The following is an 18,617-nucleotide window of genomic DNA, read 5'->3' as shown; positions in this document are numbered from 1 at the left end:
TGACACGTTTCCCGCAACTACCTGAAGCCTTCCTCGTTCGTATATATACGTCCTTAACCGACCATCGTATATCCCCGCGTCTAAGGCAGGGTCTGCTAGAAAGCCTTACTGACGAGTCCACTAGCAGGCCCAGGACGAAACGCTCCCTCTCCCTCTCCTTTCCTTTTCACATTCTTCAGCCAACAGATTACCGCCAAAAGGCAAAAATTTGATAAGGATAAAGATTTTTCTTGCTTTTAAATTGGTTTGTAATATCTGTGTAATATACATACATACATATGTATAAGCCTATTAGTGTAGGCTGTCCCACGTAAAGGGTTACAAGCTATTTTCTCCAAAGCTACTACAGACATCGAAGTGAGGTTTTTTAAAATTAAACGATGTGAAGGGGTTAACCATTTGAAGTGCAAAAAATTTGGGGTGGGTGTCTGTTGGGGGCGGGGGCCACCCACCCCGTTTTTAACACTAACCGTACCGAGACTTTTATATGTATACCTATTTGTACCGTATTTAAAACCGGTCATTTGACCGGCGGTCGGTACGATTAGTGTTAAAGTGGAACGGGCTCTTCGTTTTTTATTTGGATAGCCGTTATCAAATATTACATTTGTTTGAAACATTTTTTGACATTCCGCATAATTAAAGAGTTATGGCAAAGAATACTGTCCTCGGGAGAAACTTGGGAAAGTAACGAATGATATTAAAATATAGGTAATACCAATAAAAATGGTGCCCATTACAGTAGACTCACATTAAAGTAGCAGTGCGGGCCTCACGAGGAGGGTTTTTTTCTGAAAACGCTACTTTAACGTGAGCCAATGGGTACGCAGGATCTCATGGTACTTCGGCGCGCCACCAATTGCATCAGAACTTTGGTTACAGATGGCGACCGATAAATACATATAACGGGACAACGGCACGTGTATGAGTAATGCGTGTGAGCTGGGGCGTTCCTGCCGCTATTATAACATGCACTACTTTAACGTGAGTGTACTGTACTTTCCGAACGTTTATTTTTTTCTTTTTACCTTATTACTCGGAATATTTGACAACACTGTTGGTGTGATAGATTTACATGCGGTTTGTATCCTTGTCTTCATGTCTTCCTTCGATGTGCTATAACTTTTTAAGTATGCAGAGTATCAAAAAATGTTTTGAAACAAATGTTGTAATATTTGATAAGAGTAATCCAAAGAAAAAGAAGTGAAAGTCCGTTCCACTTTAAAAAAAAGGGGAGTGGGTGCCCACTCCCCTAAGGACATCGTGCCAAAAATTGTTGTACTCCAAACGGTTAGCCCCCTTGCATCCTTTAATTAAAAACAACCTCACTTCCTGGTAATGGGACACCCTGTATAATATAACAAGCCTTTGATTGTAATAAAAAATCTGTAACTTGAAATTTCATTCTAAATCCACATTTAACCCAAAAGATATTTATAATGAATTCGTAGTCCCTTCCATCTTGTGAAAGGACACCACAAAAACGGCCCCTACTTGTACTACGATCTTGTACCATAACACAGTCAATAAACATCGTCAAATTTGTTTCGTAGATCTCCTGTACGGCCCTATACGAAACACGAGGAGTATGCTACTACTTTTTCACAGGCGACGAGGGTTGTTTTTTCCTCGAGTGCCCCACCGTTTAGATTTCTATCCGTTTAACGTGGGGAAACAAGTGCGTGGCAGCACCGGGTTTGAGAGGGATAAGTGAGTGGGCGAGCATTTATTGTAGAAAATGAAACGCTTTCAAACGGAATCGCAAGTGAGCGTGCAAGAGGATGGCCACTTAATACTATATTGGACTAGTATGAATCGTTTTAGACAAAGTAAGATTAAATATACACGAACTATATACGTGCTTAATTGAAATACAAGTGTTATATTTAGGGATGGGTTTCTTGGAATGTCGAAACCTCGAAACCTCTCGAAATCCAAAAAAGTTTCGAGAATTTAAAACTTTGTACTTCTTTTATGATTCGAAATTCTCGAAACCTAGTTAAGAAAAAATGTAAAATCGATGAATAAAGAATCGTTCTCATCGTGCCCTGAGAATGTTCGATTCATTTGTATTCCGAATATTCGGTGCGAGGTGCGTCGTGAACTGCTTGGTGATCGGTTCTTGCTTTTAATGATATCAAATACAGTGGAGTCCGTTTATAGCGACATTCAAGGGACAGAAAAACTACGTCGCTGTGAACGAATGTTGTTATAAGCAGACTGAAAGTATATATAAAATAATGTGTATGGGAACCGAATTTAGAAAACAAGTCGGATGCAATATACGGTCTGCTGTTATAAGCGGTGTTGCAATAACCGGACTCCACTGTATAAGCAAATTCGGGATCGATCGTGATTGTATGAAGAAGTGCAGGTCGAGAGCATGTGATTCGTGAGAGCTTGACACAGCTTTTTCACATCTTAGTTTTCAATTACGTATTATAGTATTGCTTAGTGGTAGCAAAAAGTAGGAATTACTAAACTATCGAGTGTTACTGCTAAGAAAAGGATAAGTGAATATATTTTTATGTTTTTACTTGTGTTCTGTGTAATTATAGTTAATGAAGATTTTTTCAAACAATTTGTTGAGACTTTAGTTCTTGAAACAAAATATTTGTCTTACAAGACAAAATCAGTACTTTAGGTTTCGAGAGTTTCGAAATTTTATAATGTTTCGGATTCGAGTTTTGAGAATGTAAAAATTAGGTTCCAAGTTCCAAGCCACCCCTAGTTACATTCATTGTATATTCATTACTAGACTGCGGATTTTATACATTTATAGCCTATTGGTGTTTGTAAAACACAATAAAGGACAAAACTTTCATCAGATCCAATAAGTTTTTCGGTTTATTTGGAAGCGAATATGATACTTGAGAAAAGAAAGAAGTTCCTACATTTGCTCTTCTCATTTCTCTAATTATTTTGCACTAAAGTCCGCAGTTTCTGCATTACATATTTACTTCACCGAGCCCCGAAATGATGGAATTAAACTTGGCTTTTTGTGTTAATTAAAGGTTGCTGAACACGATTCTGGTTTTAGTTTTTCCCCTACACTTCACAAAGTATGTAATAGCTTTTTATGCATAAGTTAACACTATTCAGTTTTATTAATAAGTTTTTATTAATAAGGTAGCACTATTCAGTTTGACATATTTCTTAAATTATTTACGTAGTAATAATAATAAATAATAGTGAATATAAATACAATATAAAAGTTGAAAAATATATTTGCGTTAAAAAGTAGGAACTACACGTTTTTTATAGCTCTATATTTACAAAAACAATTAAAGAAATAATCTTTACGTATAGGGTCAACAGTGAGATTATTATTGTATTCAGTAATTCAAAATCAAATCAATGAAACGAGTTTCACCCCATCATTTTAGAATGTTTAAATTTTGGTGAACGGTGTTATTATACTGGATTTGAAGATAACTTTTCAAACACAATTTTAGCTACCATCTATTCGCCGAATTTTGTCATCACTATGTAAATAATATTTTTTAGCACAAATTATATATGCATCTTTATATAGTTTATTTAGAAATTTCAGTTAAATATCCGTCCTTTAATGCAGGTGGAGGAAATGGCAGAATTTAGCAAAAGTTAATTCTCTATATTAATTAACTGTAGTGTTTAACATAAGTGATTTTATTAGTATGTTAGAAAGCACCTTGAAATGAGTAACACTACACTGTGTAATTTTGCAATAAAGGAAGGAGCTATGTTAATAATTTTAATTCATAAAAATAACGTTAAATACGTCGTATACCTATCACTAAATCGCCTATTTCATGTGCAACAACCTAATATTTATTTGTGATAAATAATAGGACTACCTGCAATAGTAGAAATTAAACTTGCAAAAATAATTATTTGAAATATAATAAAATAATTAATATAGTTAAGTAAAAATAATTCTCTGTAAATTGAAAAGAACATAACTTTTGGAATATAAGTCGAGAAAGGAAATAAAAATGTTGAGGGTTTCGTTATTGTAATATATGAATGTCGTAGCAAACTTTTTAACAGGAAGCTTCGTTTTTGGATGAAAATTTTATTTCAAAACTAGTCTGATATATGTATGCTTATACAATTTCTCTGTCGATTACTGACTACTAAACTGTGGATTTTATGTAATTATAGCATATAGGACTCTGTAAAATTTAATAAAATCCATCGTGTTAATAAAGAATTTTAAATCGTAGTTATTTTACCTAATTTACCTAATAAGTCTTACTTTTAACCTAATAAAATTTGTAAGAGATAAAAGAAACTACTGCCTTTTACTCCTATTATTATGAATTACTTTATGAAACGTCACTTCGCATAAAGGTCAGTAATCTACCAACAGTTTATACTTCTGTTCAAATTTATTTAAACTAAAGATATTTATGTAAATTTTGATTTTCATAGAATACTTTCGAGAAACAATTCCGAAGAGACATTTTGTTTCATTAACGAATTCTTCAGAGTAGCATGAATAAGTATATATGTATGTATGTATAATCCGCAGTCTTCAAGCAATGAAAATGGTGTTTCATAATAACTAATAGTTACGACACTATTTTACCAACAGAAAACAGGTAATAACGTTAAGTGTTTATTACGAATATGAAAACGCTATCACGTTTTTTATTTGGTTTTGGTGCATAGATACTCTCACTCATTGGTTATGTCAGTAATTAAGAGAAATTCCATATAAAATGTTCTCCTAAATTGTGTTACCAACAGTGGACAAAGAGTACTTCGTCCTAGAACACGATAAAGTACGAAAGAGAAAAATTATGCGGCAGATTGTAATTGGTGTAGAATTTCGTTAGGCCAAGGCGTACAAAAGTTCACTTTGTGAACCTCGTGCCATGAGACATCGTGATGAGCTGGTCTTTAATGTTTAGTCGGTATAATTAGAAGCGATTTAGGGTCAGGTAGATAGGAACCGAGCAAGAAATTGCTAATGTTCAGGTCGTCGAGAACATAATAATTACCCTTCCCAAGCACGCCCCTCGATATTAAGTCGCGGTGAGAAAAGAAAAGGGGACTAATGGTGAAAAAAGGGAAAGATCTACGCTCCGTTGCTCGTTAGTTCATAAAAAGTATAATATAGCTTCATAAAAAGTATTGACTGTAACGGTGCGGAAAAATTCGAAGCTATGTAATTTGGAAAAAAAAATGGATACAAATTAACGGATGATTCACATATGTGGGTAACCATAGTCCATAAGAATTGCAGCCTTTAACAGTTCAATGTGTTCTCAGCATGAATAAGCATTGGTTAATCACTAAAATATATGAACATGAAAAAATAGAAAAGAAATTAAATTCTTTCCCAGTTAATATATCGCTTATTAATAAAAAAAATCATGATTTTAGGGAAAATGAGTTTGAATGTTTTGGTCGCTATAATTTTGAATGAACATCATATTAAAGTGACTGTTCTGACGTGGTGAGTTTTGGAAACTCGCTGACAGGATTCAACTGATAAAAAGTACAGAAAACAACCGTTCTCTTTATATTAATAACCCAAAAAAGGGAATTTTAAGTAGTGTCATTGTTGCAGCAAATGAGCCATATGTATTTGTCTTTTCGAAATTTTATACAGTTATGGCATTCAGGAAGTTGTAATAAGTTCTGTCCTTTTTTCCATATCTTTGCCTTAATAAATCACTTGGGTGGTGCAACGAATATATTGTTTTTCTCACTTGGATGTTCGTCAAATTGTTTATGAAAATCGTACTTGCGTACAGATACGATTTAGTAATAACATTTTTTTTAATTATCACATTCTATGAATTGGTAAATATACATATTTCTTCAGATTCAATTCGTAACTGACAAGGGAACTTCGGTGAACCAACAATTCTGATTCTTGTAGAAACTTTGCAGCTTTACATTCAAAGGTTGTTGTTTGAATAAGTAAATCAAAATTCTTTAACAATTTCATTGCACAGGTTTATACAGCATAAAAGATTATTAAATTTCCATCGTTAACAATTTTTTAATATAACTAACTTTTTCAAGTCATACCAGAAAATAAGAAAACACACATTAACTTGTAGGGGTGTTTTCGCCTTGAAGAACCAAAGAATAACAAAAATAATAAAATGGCCTGATACTTCTATGAATGTCCCCAACAAACCTGTAAAGTTAAAAATAGTCAGGATCTTCGGGACACCGAAATTCACTTGTCAGCTATTGAATCGTCTTTATGTCCGGATATAAATAGTAGTACCTTCGCATATTCCTCTCGTATCAGGATAGGTACATGAAATGCGTGAAACTTCCCTGATACCTGATGCTTATTTGAGAGATGACAGTACGGTTGCCATAAAAGTCTCCTTAATTATTCAAAATAAAGTATACATCAGAAGTAATTTTAACGTTCATATTAAAAAGGGAATTAAAAGAAATATACAAGCGATTGTGTTATAAATAAAATGTCACTTGAAATATGAATCAGCGTCAGTATTTCTATAATTATCTAAAATTGACAATTTTAACATAAAAGATATATGTCTGATGACGTATGAGCTCGGTGACGAATGAATTCTCCATTCCGTGAATTTTCTCAACACATCGGTACATTTGGTTCCATTCTATGATATTCTGGATAGTACCTACCTACATATGTATACATATGTATACTATAGCTGCGAAAGATTTGAAATGAGAAACCATGTCGCTTCATTATGCTGTGCGTAATTAATTTCTCAGACATTCCTGACCGAGATTTAATTTAATAACGGCAATAAACTGTGTGGTTAACTAGCAAATTCTATTTAGACATTAGTGTTCAATGCAAAATGAGTGTGGTACTTGTTACCAGGTGGAAATCTACTTAGAATTAACTGCTTCAACTCGAATAAATTAATCTAATCGTAAGTACATATTACGACACCTTAAACGCTACGAAATTCATGCGACCCGAATAATCAAAATATTTCAGAAAATCTGATCAATGTCAAATTGCTACCGTAATATCTAAATAGACTGCGGATGTTTACGCATTTATAGCGTCCCTTAACTTGGAAAATACTATAAAATGAAGAATTTAATACAGTTTAATACTACTTGTATATTATCATTAACGTGGTAGAGTCTCCAGTGTAGAATTCAAAACTCTGTCCCATATTAATTTTTAGATGCTAGTATCTGAAATTATGAATATGCACAAACGTCCATGCTCGAGTAATATCCATTACACCCACATATTTTGTCGTTTTAATATACATTCATAAGGTACATGTTCCTGTTGATTATTTTACATTATTCACAGACTATAAAGTTTCGTTTTTTCTTAAACATGATAAATCTGTCTATGCATTAATTAAAACTGTTGAAATGAAAAGTATAATAAATATATTTCAGTACTTAGCTATTGTTTCAATTACTGAAGGGTGTGTTGTATTCGCTATTCATTATAGTCTAATGAGTAAATACATATTAACGTTAATCAAATGGGAGTTTTTCATTAATGTTTACATACTACAGGTGAATTGTCACGCACATGATACAAATGATGGTATTGATGGTAAAACAATAGGATTAAAATTAAATTCTTTTATAGTAAAAATGTTACTATATTCATGTATAATTGTATAATTAATTTGTTGACATTTAACCAATTTATTTAAAGGCTCCCTTATTCTTACACATATATTATATTATTGTTGTTTTCATTTTATTTTGAAAATTATGTTTGGCCAAATTATAATAGTCTTTCATTACATTTACTTCTTAAAGATTCTCCTTCACTATAACCGTATATTTTTAATAAAAAAGGTACAATGTATTTTTACAAATGATTACCTTTGAAAACAGTCATGATATTTAAACAGTGCCTACATAAGTCAATTTATAAATACAATCGTGTTGCTTATATATCAATAAAAAAATTATTTCTTTTGATGCTTAATAACGAGAATATGGACCTCTTTAAAGAATAGGTAATTTATTAATACTATAAATATTTAAACATTATAATGTGCTTGAATTCATGGATTAATAATTTAATCGTTTGTGTAAATTTTTTATGTTGTTTGCAAATTATTCTATAAGACTATAAGATATTTAACAAGCAACCGAATTTATTTTTCGCATTGACGAACATTCAGTCAACCGGTGCTATGCTACCGCGTTATAAACATATCCGAGATTTATACATTTACTACATTATATTAAAAGAATAAATTTTAAAAAAATTGACATAAGAAATAAGTCTAAAAATTAACGTAATATTTTGAAGATTTCCCACAAAATCAATCATATGTCTTTTCACATATTAGATTACAATGTCTACAAATTTACTAATTAAATTTTACAATTTCGTGAATACTTTAACCAATTATCTCTCATATAAAAGAAAGAAATTTGTTTCTTATAGGTATAACCAAGCAAATTATAGAGTTCATTCCCCTTATGCTAGAAGTATGAATGTTCAATTCAGTGAATTCTGAAAATTCACAGTTGAATGTAAAATATAATGAGACAATTTTGGAGATCAGACGTTTTGAAATTTTCTTGCAGACATTGGTTTTTGAATATTAGATTTAAGGATAACTATATAATAATGTTTGATTATCCCCTCCTCGTTAGGTTTCCGTTTAGACTCATCAATCACATCTATGATTCCGGTATAACAACGGTAGGAAGAAATGATTCCTAGAATATACCTAATTACCGTTGTTATGCAACATACACATTTGTCTGTTTGACATAAAGTTAGGAATAAAAGAAGGTATTCAATACACACATTTACTCAAAAAATGAAAATTTTCATATTCATGGTTCTTCCATAAGGGGGACGAGTGGACTGCAGATTGTATGCATTTGTAGCATTCACAGTTGTCTAAAACTGATTATTTAAAAATGTTTCATAAACCTTGGTGAGACTTCTATATTACTTGTAGCTTGATAGAACCTTCAATAGAGTAAATAAAATTCTATTAGATTCCGGTTTCAATAAATTAACGTACAAAAATCAATACTTGCATAAATATTCCTAGTCTTAATTACATACAATAAAAGCAAGCGGAATCTACATAGTAGCCAAATATCTTCATTCTTCATTACTAACTGTGGACGTTCATGCATTTATAATGTTTGTTTAACATGGAAAATACAATGACATAATGGTTTTAACACTAGGACTACGGACGATAGACATATTTCTATTTCTATCGGTAGATAAATATGAAAAACTTTAAAATTTACACATTTATGAATTGATTGAACTCTTCACTTCCATGTCGTAACGTACAATAAAATGTAAACCTTGGACTTTGAGTCGTTAATAACTGGAGTGCGGATTTTATGCATTTATCGTAAATGTAGATATGCAAAACACAACGTAGTAAAAATTTTCGGAAAGGTGGGTAGAAATTTTAGTTTACTTTGGACCTAACAAGAAATGAGAAAAATCTCTGATACAATTTCAACTCAGTAAGTGAGACCATAAAAATCTGTATTTTCATAAAAATCTGCAGTCTAGAAATAACCCACACAAGTGGTTGATGCGACGTTAAATAATCGATGAAAAAAAAAGTTGTGAAAGATCTGAGAAAATATATTGTTATAAAATTCGAATCATCGTTATAAGAACTTACTGACCAGTCATTTTTATTTGTTCGGTAGTTCTAGTGTTAATGCAGTTTCATACTGTTTATATATTATTATCAACAGAATAAAATCTCTAAAACAGAATTCCAAATTCAGCTCCATTTGAATTATCATGTATTAATATCCGAAATCATGAATTCCCATGAACTTCCGGATTTATTACACATACACAGAAGAAAAATTCATAAAAATCACTCCATCCTACGATTTGAATTTCTTGGAAAAACGATTCGTCAGCCAACTAAATTGAAAATACATACAATTTGCGCCGTTGGACAGCCAAACTGGAATTGCCGGAGCATAGATAGACAAATAGATGGATGAATTTGTTGGCTAGGCCCCAATGACTCCGGTTTTCCTTTCTTTTCGGACATCCCGCGAAGCACTGCGACAAGCAGCATGCTCTCTGTACTAAGAGAAATATTTCTCCACCATCCGGATAATAAAGAAGCCAGAATTTCCCGATCCCGTGGAACAATGTGGCAAAAAGAGGGAGGAAAGCCTATAATGACTCTAATGCACAGGAATAAAAAATAGAGAGAGAGAGAGAGAGAGAGAGAGAGAGAGAGAGAGAGAGAGAGAGAGAGAGAGAGAACGAGAGAGAGAGAGAGAGGAACGTGTATCCCAGCACTGATTGCTTTATTAAATTACTCCGACATAAAATCGCTGCCACCTGTCCCTTCCCAGACGATCGTTCGAGTTAAAAATCCGATTTTGGCTCTTTCGATTGTTGATCCGTACAGCGGTTTTGATGAGCTCCTCTTCGCAATATTGAAAAAAGCAATATTTGTCTAGCGTTTCCCAGGCTTCATTTCCTAGGCGAAGAAATATCACGGTTTGTTCAAGCCCGAATGATAGAAAAATACAGGTGTGTGTGTGTGTGTTCACGGTATCGCGCAAACGAACAAGAAAAACCCCATCGTAAACTATTATACGTATAATGAGCGTGCACTTAATACGGGGAACAAGAGAAATTCCCCGTCGTATCTGTGACGGTTTCCCGCGTTTATTGCGCGGTGACTTTTAATTTTATCGGTTTATCCGTAATTTCAGGCGGTCGGCGGACGGATTTCATATGAATCGTGGCATTATGTTTGCGAATGCACATCGTGAAATTGTTGTTTACGATTGATCGTTTATGAATATTTTCAGGTTTACGGGGAGTTATTGATCGTCTCGAGATGAATATTAATCAAATCGCATGGAACTCGAAGATTTACGAGTGGCAATGAGCCACATATTGTATACATTTTTCTTACAAGTAGTATCAAGCAATTTTTTTTTTCGTTACTGTTGGATTCGTTAGGGTGAAAACATCCTTTAAATGTTAATGTGTGCTTTATTTCCCTGTATATCATCAAAACTGTAGCAGATATAAGAAAGTTGTTGTATAGAAAATGTAATGGCATTTTATGCTCTATAAAACTGTACAATTAAATTGTTGAAAATTGGTTTATTTATTTCATCAAACAGCAAGTTTTTAACAATTTCATAGCATGACTTTATAGAGCATAAAATGGTTTTAAAGTTTCATTGCAACAATTTTTGAATACCTATTATAGTTTTCAAGATGTACAGAAAAATAGGAAAACATATACTAACATTTACGGAGTGTTTTCACCCATAAGAACAAAAAAGTCGCAAAAATAAGGTGTTGTCTGATACTTCTATTGAAGTTCCTTACAAACCTACAAAGTTTAAAAAAATGCGAATTTTCGGAATACCGAAATTCCTTTGTTAGTGTCACCTGTTTTTCAATTTATATCAAGTAATTGTGGTAAACAAGCATTACTAAATATTACTAATTGTTGTATGCTTATAAACATTAACACGGGCAGAAGTTATTAAGTTGATGTGAAATACTTGTTATTGCTGTCTCTGATGTTATTGGAATTTACATAGAACTTTTTCAATTATTTTGATTGCGTGATGAACATTAGGGTTTTTATAATTGATATGAATTGTTGTCATTAGTATTTTGATCAATTTATTAAAAGTATACGAAATTATAATTCTACATCGCCTATTGATTATACACACAAATATATATATATATATATTATTTCAAAAATTACAAAAAATATTATCATTTCTAATTCTGATGACAAAAGTACTTTACAATCAATCAAATTTCGTTTTTCACGGTTAAGCATTGGAACGAAACATTGAGAGTTTTAATATTGGTGTTGGATGATTCACTTTAGCTAGTTTTGAATGGAGAAAATTAGAGGTTCGAGTACAAAGTTCAAATAATTCTGGAAATAACAACAGGTAATAGGCAAAACTAGGTTCCCATTGATTCAAACGCTCTCGGAAATACACAAACAGGAAGGGACTTTAATGACCAGGAATGGAAACTTGTTACCGAGATTCCTTTGTGCATGGCCCGTGACGATTCCATGTCGTCGCGATTCAAATTACGTTCATACTCGAATGGAAAGATGAAGTGTCCGATTACCATATTAACCTGCTGCGACTCCGTGGAGTAACATTCATTACAAATCTCGCTAATTGCAGTTATATTTCATTCGTGCTACAATATATATATATATATGTGTGTGTGTAATTTGTACGATTTAAAAGCTGACCGATTCTATTGCTACGCATTTATGTGCCGTGAGAAATTGAGGAATGGTTTATATCGTTATAATTTAAAACGCGAATACAAATTTTTTGAATTGATACCATCGTTGTTGTTGAATTATGAGAATTAATGTAACGCATCGTGCGTTTTATGGTACTCGTAATTCGGCAAATTTGTAAATGTAAATATATTTTCTGGAAAAAGTGAATATAAATCTGGAATTCATGCGATATGGAAAAATAATTTCCGTGTGCCCGTGAATCAATTAAAAATTATACGAAATGCAATTTATGATTTAATAATACTATTCTCAAAATCAAAATGCTTTTTCTATTATGTATATCGGTGCTTGAAACCATATTATGAGTTTAATCTAATCATAGTATCAATCAAGACTCGGGTGAGAGTTTTATTACAATCAATGCGTACAAACTTTGATCAAACTGACCATTCTATTCTGACAAAATTAGTAGTTTCTGCGGTTCGATTTCTTAAGTTTACCTACTCTTAGCCAATAAAATATTTTTAACAATTTAAATATTTTTCGAAATGGTGATCAGTGTTGGTAATATAAACAATATATTCGTGAATTATATTATTCGTTATTTATATTTCGTGAAATATATGTACAAGACTGTGAATGTTATTAGTCCAGAAATTAAAGGTTTTTTTGATAAAATTTAGTGGACATATTATTATGTTTTGATGACTTGAAAGTTTAAAAAAGAAATGAAATTCATGCATTGTTCAATAAACTACTGCACTACTATTCTTCGAATTAAATTGGACCTAATAAATGTGTCCATATTGTCATTTTAATAAGAAAATCATTTCTATGACAATAATATTATTTTTCTTTATCTGAACACTTTTTTTTATGCAAAAATCATTGTATTAGATTTAGCGGAAACACGACACCTTTATCACATTTGGCACAATTTGTCCCTACAGCAACTTCCGACGATTGCCGAACACGCGATGATGCTTTCTCATACTTGGGGAGCGTCTCTACCTGCAGAAGATACCTGAACTTACTACTACACAGGGTATCCCAACAGGAATCTGTTTCATAATCAACTAATCAACAATTTCATGACTTTTACAATGCAAAATGACTAGAAAGATTCACCGAATTTCGAAATTTGAGATTTAAACCTCCGCTATTTTGTTTATGTTCAGTGATCAAAATAATTTTGGTTCCTGCGATAACGACGCTCATACTGATCAAAAATCAGTTTGACTTTTTTTGATTCTGATGCTTCGTTCTCCCGGAATCACCTACGCCAGCATTACACAATTTTTTCTCGGGCGCTCAGTTCAGTGCGATATACAAATAAAAAAACTATTAAAGGTTTAAAAAAAATGTTTACACTCTCCGTAAGTGTATTACTAAATAGACAATACTTCATTTCTGTCAAACATTTCGTTAACTGAAGAAAATTCCCCAAAAATGCCAATTTTTCAGGGCCTCACAGTGGCAAGACCCCTTAAGAGAAGTACGTGAAAACTGCATTATCCTTACCGAGAATGTCCAAACATCCGAGCTGGGAGATCATCGGGCTGGTGTTAATCTGGCACATGTAACAATCCCTATCCGATTCCTTTAACTGACGAATGTGGAGCCGCCACGTGCCGTTGGCGACTTCCTCCGTGGCTTGGCTACTTCCTGTCACCCCAAAGGCGTTACCGGACACGGCGCCGGACCCGGAACTTCCGCCGGTCTCGTACGAGACCGCGATACGTGCATTATGCGTCACCGTCCTCGTGTTGACCGAGAGAATGGTCTGGTCCGAGGCACGTAGCCAGCCAACCTGGAAACATCCATTGTCATTTCCGTGGCCTTGCTTGTTGCCAACGAGGGGGACCCTCGTTACCGCAAACAGAAATTTCCATGTAGCCGCTCTCAGATAACCTTAATGATTCCCCAGCGTATCCGTGGGCCGCTTTAATTGGGGGAGAAGCTTTTCTTCGCGTTTGATATACTTCCTGGGGGAATTGTTCGTTCTGCCCGAAAATTTAAACGCGATCTTGACTCGGAATGCTTTGCTTTGCTTGCTGCAATAGGAGATTTTAGTATACCAGCGATCGACCTTTGAATGTATTGTATTTTACGTATCGCGAGAAGGCAAACAGATCGTTGGATCATAGGTTCCGAAATATTTCCCTTTTTCTTGTAACTGCGGATGACTCAACCGTTAGACCGAGGGCAAACAATTAGTACTTGATTAGAAATGTTACGAAAAATGAAGGTACAAGATAATACCGGTAACTCGAAGATTTTAATTTTTTTAAAACTTTGCTGGTTTGTAAGGGTCCTTCAAATTTTCCTTTTTCACTTAGTTTAGTTCTTCAGAGTGAAAACATTCCTTAAAAGTTAATGTGTCTTTTCCTGTTCTAAATATACAAAATTGTTTACAACAAAAATGTAGTGGCTCCTTTTGCTCTATAGAATGGTGTGATAAAATTAAACAAATAAACCAATTTGTAACCATACCATTGCGTAGTTTTATAGAGCATAAAAAGCCATTACATTTTCGTTGGTACGATTTTTTTTACATCTATTATAACTTTCAAGATAGGAAAATAGGCGAAGACTCCTTGACTAACCTTTAACACGTTGACTGCCATAGTGAAAAAGGCCGTACGTTAGCGGACACGTTTTTTTTCGGTTTTTAAGACATAAATCGTCGAAAATAGATACGTTTAGTCAATACAGGCTGTCAGTCTTTATTTAAATTATACTGCGAGATTAAGTTAACGCAAAATTTTGTAACGGTCAAGGAAAGTGTCAAGGAAAGTTTTCACTAGAAAGAATCAAAAAGTAGGAAAAAAATTGACTGATATGTACTTCTGTGGAGGTCTCTTATAAACCGAAGTTTTCTTGTTAGGCAAAATTTATGAAATCTGATATGGTCTTGGTCGGAAATACGTGACAAATCTTGTTTAAGACAGTTTTTATTTGTCTGGAAGTACGATTTCTATTGTGTGAAGATTTTTATTGTAATTCTTTGTATTTAAAGGAAAGAACCCCGAGCAAAAAGTTTCCGATCACACGCATTAATACGAAATTCCCGGAGAATATTCTTATTTTAGAACTATAAAATACTATCACATAAAGATTGAAGTAATGGGAAATTGAAGGGAGGTCAATAAGAAGTAAATAACAATTATATAACACAAACTTCCATTTATTATGAAAAAGAAACACGATAAGAAATGGAATGTTACATGGAAAAAAGTTTCCGGTCATAGCTAGAATACGTACGTTCTTAAATATGTGAAGCATAGTTCACAAGTATAAATACAAGAGGAGACTACAGAAATGCAAATAAAAGTTCGCCTCTACTGAGTCAGTTAGTTACTCGTACAAATTTATTCAGTAGACAAGCAAGTGAAAAGTTTAATATGCCACCACACAAAGTGTATTCCAATGATATAAAGGTAAGAACAATCGAGCTTTTGAAGGATGGAAATAGCCGACGAAAAGTTTCACAAATCATAGAATGCAGTCAAAGTACAGCCAGTAATTTAAAAAGAAAATATAACGAAACAGGAAGTGTATCTAATCGCAACAGACGTGACCGCCCTCGTGCAACAACTACGCGAGATGATAGATAATTACGTCATATTGTAAAAAATACGGGACGATTACGTTCGAGAGAAATAAATCAGCAGTGGGCTCGAAAGGTTTCCTGACCGTACGGTCAGGATTGTCAGGAATCGTTTAAATGACATGGGTTGCTCACATCGAAAAGCGAAGAAGAAACCATATCTTACGAACAAACATAAAAGGGAACGCTTCCAATCATGTAAGGAGTGTGCAAATTGGACAGTGGAGGATTGGCATAAAGTAATATTTATGCAGCGTTTCATGATAAGTTTCATAAAGATTGTTTAAAGTTCAAACAAACATATCCACAATCATATACGATTTGGAGTTGTATTAATGAGAAAGGAGTAGGCAAATTATATGTATATACTGTACCAAAATATGAATTCGGATAAGTATATTCACGTTTTAGAAAATTTCCTAATTCCTAGTATTGAAAACTGGTTTCAAGATTCGTCCAATTTTCTTTTTCAACACGATAATGTTGGCTGTTATCGCAGCAAAGTTGTTGAAGATTATTTACATAATAATCACGGTAAAACTATGAAATGGCCGGCAAATAATCTAGATCTCAATCCCATCGGAAATTTGTGGGCAAAATTAAAAAAACTAGTACACGAAAAAGAAGAACTTCGCCAAGCTATAACATTATCCTGGGAAGAAATTTCAATGAAAACATAATTAATTCAATGCCGCAACGAATTAAGGCAGTAACACGTTCACATGGAAACATAACAAAATGCTAGTACCAAAAATTGTTTGATTTAACAAATAAGATCGTCAACTTTTTTCTATGAATTCTTTTAATTGGAAACTTTTTTCCATGTATCATTTTATTTCTTATCGTGTTTCTTTTTCATAATGAATGGAAGTTTGTGTTACCTTACTGTTGTGTAAATCGTATTAACCTACTTTCAATTTTCGATCACTTACCTACATATATCTTTATATGATAGTATCTTATAGTTCTAAAATATGAAAATTCTCAGTGAATTTCCGTATTAATACGTGTGATCGGAAACTTTTTGCCAGGGGTTGTATTATATGGACATTGCTATTAAACGTTTACATAAATACACTCTTTTTATGAAAACTTTCCGAAATCAAAGTAAAACAGGAATTTTTTCTATAATGTTCATGAGTTTTTGTCATGAATTATTCGAAACAGTCGCCTCCTGAAAAAGTATATTCTATGTAACGATTATACAAATTCTGGAAACATCTCTGACGATGATGTTTTCAAGATGACGGAAAGACTGACAGTCCAGAACTTCGCTTAGTTACTTGTCGTATTTGCCCAGGTTGGCTTCCTGCGGCTATTTTCTCATGATAAAATTGAAAATGAAGGAGCGACGTTAAAGAAAAGTTTCAAAGCTGATGTCAGCCATTGTATACTTATCATGAATAGAGTACATACTCCACGGATAAAAACTGTTTTAAATATAACAACTGATAATAAAGGGCATTAGTATCATACGAAATATTCCTGCTTTACTTTCAGATGGAAAACTTTCGATCGAAATTGTGTATATTGAAATGATCGTAAGTCAGAAACAAAGTAGTTTGAATCCAATGCTGATAGGTCTCTTTTTCATCTTTGCCACAAGCAGTTTATATAAAGATTTCTAAAACGTTGTATGCAACTTGAACGATTGCTTTCATAATATGACTGTAATGTTACACTAGATACTATTATTTCGTAACATTTGCAACTTTAATGTAGACACTGGAACAGGGACACCCAAATTGCAACGATATACGAGAACGATATTTCCACTGGAGTCAACGTATCTCGCCGTTAACGTAATATATCATAGTGCTTCCAAGGATCTTGGTGCAGTCGTATGGCGGAAAGCAATGAAATTAGTTACAGAGTAAACTAAACTAGACTGTGCACCGAGAATGACGTTTGTTCCATAGTACAGGTATAGTGCTTCGTAGCAGCGGCTATTATTTTATAACAGAACTCCAATTTAGCTATTCAATCTCCCGTAATAATGTACGCGTTTATTTCTTGTTCGTTTCATTTCAATAGCGTACCTTTTTAATCTTTTCGACACCCTACAATAGACGAAAGTTCAGACATTTGGTCGGCAGCCGGTCCCGGTCGCGTTGTACCACCGAGGCAAAGAACAATATCGCCATAATCTTCTACCGTTGGGTGACTCCCGCAACATCGGCGCGATCAAGCCAAACTTGGCCACGTGATTTTAATTATTTGCAGGCGTACGTTTTGTTCCTAAAGGAACCTTTTCCTCCACAAGTGTTTCGAAACGGGCGGATTGCCGCAAATTTCGATTGAAAATCGCTGGGATCGCTCAGCGCTGAGCGTGGAGGTGGAAGGAGGACTCTTGCTCGAGTCCAGAAAAACACACGCGAAACTATGAGAATTGACCGAACACTTGGACAACGTTTATTGGACGATATACAATAATTAAGACGGAACGAGAATGCGATGCGCGTTCGATATAATTTGTTGTAATGGCGCGAGGCACTTGCGGTTTTTCGCGTGAGAACCGTACCGGTATTCTTCCAGTTCTGCTGGGCTATCGGCGCAGGACAATACGCGAGCACCGAGAGTCCTTTTTGCACACCTCGGTGATTAGCGGTTAGACATCGCGCGATACAGGTGCGTGTTATGATTGGTTTCGCCGAATTCGCGTGATATTTCGTGGAACGAGCAGTGCGACGGAATCTCGCGAGACCTCGTCCACACTCGGGAAACCTCGGCCGCGCGACGGTGCGCGAGCGCGTTGATTGAATTCCAAACATCCCGCCCGCCTTGAAACGCCAGTTTCAAAACTA

General features: G+C 34.0%; 1 protein-coding gene across 1 annotated transcript in view; it reads right to left on the bottom strand.

Annotated features, from left to right (window-relative positions):
* Nucleotides 1–14,830, bottom strand: part of LOC107195150 (lachesin-like) — a 63,894-nt gene extending 49,064 nt beyond the window's left edge. The window contains exons 1-2 of the mRNA XM_015584937.1: nucleotides 14,810–14,830; nucleotides 13,725–14,013 (exon numbers count right to left, since the gene is read on the bottom strand). Of these exons, the coding sequence (XP_015440423.1) occupies nucleotides 13,725–14,013; nucleotides 14,810–14,830 (310 nt within the window). The remainder of the gene's footprint in view (nucleotides 1–13,724; nucleotides 14,014–14,809) is intronic.
* Between the last annotated feature and the right edge of the window lie 3,787 nt (nucleotides 14,831–18,617).

The sequence above is a fragment of the Dufourea novaeangliae genome, unplaced genomic scaffold (genome assembly GCF_001272555.1).
Source record: "Dufourea novaeangliae isolate 0120121106 unplaced genomic scaffold, ASM127255v1 scaffold59, whole genome shotgun sequence".
NCBI lineage: Eukaryota > Metazoa > Arthropoda > Insecta > Hymenoptera > Halictidae > Dufourea > Dufourea novaeangliae.
Note: the sequence above shows the minus strand (reverse complement) of the source record. Positions and strands in the feature narration are given on the sequence as shown.